Raw genomic sequence first — 1,612 nt, 5'->3', positions numbered from 1 at the left:
TGCTACAGGAACATAGGTTATGAAGAAATTAATTCCTCACATAAATATCTCACTGGATTATTATCAAACTCTGAAACTCAGACATTACTGATAACAAAATTGAGAAGGAAATATAAAATTGTTATATTCAAGTTTTACCTGACAGTACCAGTAAGCTCGATAATTTTTTGCCTTTTCACATCAGCATCGTGTATGGCTGTTTCATGTTTCTCTTCCATTTTTCTCAACTTTTCTGCTGAGCTTTCCTTTAGTCTCTGAAGCTCTTGTTCCTGCTTTGATACCTGAAAAGCCAGTTTTCAGTTAAGTGCTTAAATTCAATTACACCCCAACATTATACAGAAGAAAAATACTTTCATAAGATTATAGTCTAACCTATCATTTAGTTTCAAGATGTATTCCAAAAATCAAAGTAAGCTTGGTGTGGTAGAATTTAACTACAGTCTTAGATACTGGAAAGGCTGAGGCAGAGAGACTGCCTGATTGCCTGAGTCGAGGAACTCAAAACCAGTCTGGGCAATATAAAAAGACCCCATTTCAAAAATTAAATTTAATAATAACAGTATAATTAAAATATAAATCAGGATGCTTTGAAACCAGAAAAGCATAACTAACTATTTAATAGATAAGTCATTCATAATCACTTCCTGTTTTTACAGAAGTGAGCACATTGAACAGTAAGTAACAGCTGAGTCTGGTGCTTGTGTGCTACAGGTGAGACCCTGAATCCCTCATCAGCAACACAATGAAGAAAAGGGAAGAAAAAGATAACAGAGAGGAAGTACACAATAGTAAAAATTTCCCTTTCTGTTATCCCCGATGAGAAGAGTTCTTTTGAGCCGGGCAGTGGTGGCGCACGCCTTTAATCCCAGCACTCAGGAGACAGAGGCAGGAGGATCTCTCTGAGTCTGAGGCCATCCTGATCTACAGAGCAAGATCCAGTACAGCCAAGGCTACACTGAGAAACCCTGTCTCAAAAAACAAAACCGAGTTCCTTCTTCTTATTTCAAAAAAAGGGAGAGGGTGGTTGAAGATGAATTCAGACTTTCTGTCTCTCTCTCTCTGTCTCTTTGTCTCTGTCTATATATATACATACATATACATACATATATATGACAAAAAGTTATGATTATCCTAAAATCAGAAAATGTATGTTTTTATAACTTTTTCTTTTGAAAGATAAAACAGAATATATATGAAAGATATTGAGACAAAGTTGATATTGAATAAAAGAAAAAAGATTACTCGCCTTTAATCCCAACACTCAGGAGGAAGAGGCAGGCAGCATCTGTAAATCTGAGGCCAGCCTGGTCTATAGAGTGAGTTCCAGGAGAGGCTTCAAAGCTACAGAGAAACCCTATCTTGAAAAACAAACAAAAAAGACAAAAAAGAAAAAGAAAGAAAAAAAAAGAAAAAGAAAAATTAAGACTCTAGAATCAAAGTGTTAGGAGTCTTTCAGTGGAATGATGACTTCTTCATTTTCTTTAAACAAATCTTTGCTGTGGTCTTGGAGACTGAACCCACAGTCTTGTGTGTACTATACAGCCACTGTACCACAAGTTACAATCCCACGATCATAACTTACATGTGTAGCTCAGCAGCAGTTCTATTTTGG

General features: G+C 36.1%; 1 protein-coding gene across 1 annotated transcript in view; it reads right to left on the bottom strand.

The window, feature by feature from the left end:
- Positions 1–1,612, bottom strand: part of Ccdc18 (coiled-coil domain containing 18) — a 113,988-nt gene that overhangs the window by 45,791 nt on the left and 66,585 nt on the right. Inside the window, exon 18 of the mRNA XM_026785039.1 lies at positions 139–281. Coding sequence (XP_026640840.1) covers positions 139–281 — 143 coding nt within the window. The remainder of the gene's footprint in view (positions 1–138; positions 282–1,612) is intronic.

Source organism: Microtus ochrogaster, linkage group LG1, assembly GCF_000317375.1.
Source record: "Microtus ochrogaster isolate Prairie Vole_2 linkage group LG1, MicOch1.0, whole genome shotgun sequence".
In the NCBI taxonomy this organism is placed as follows: Eukaryota; Metazoa; Chordata; class Mammalia; order Rodentia; family Cricetidae; genus Microtus; species Microtus ochrogaster.
This window is presented reverse-complemented; position numbering and strand designations above follow the sequence as displayed.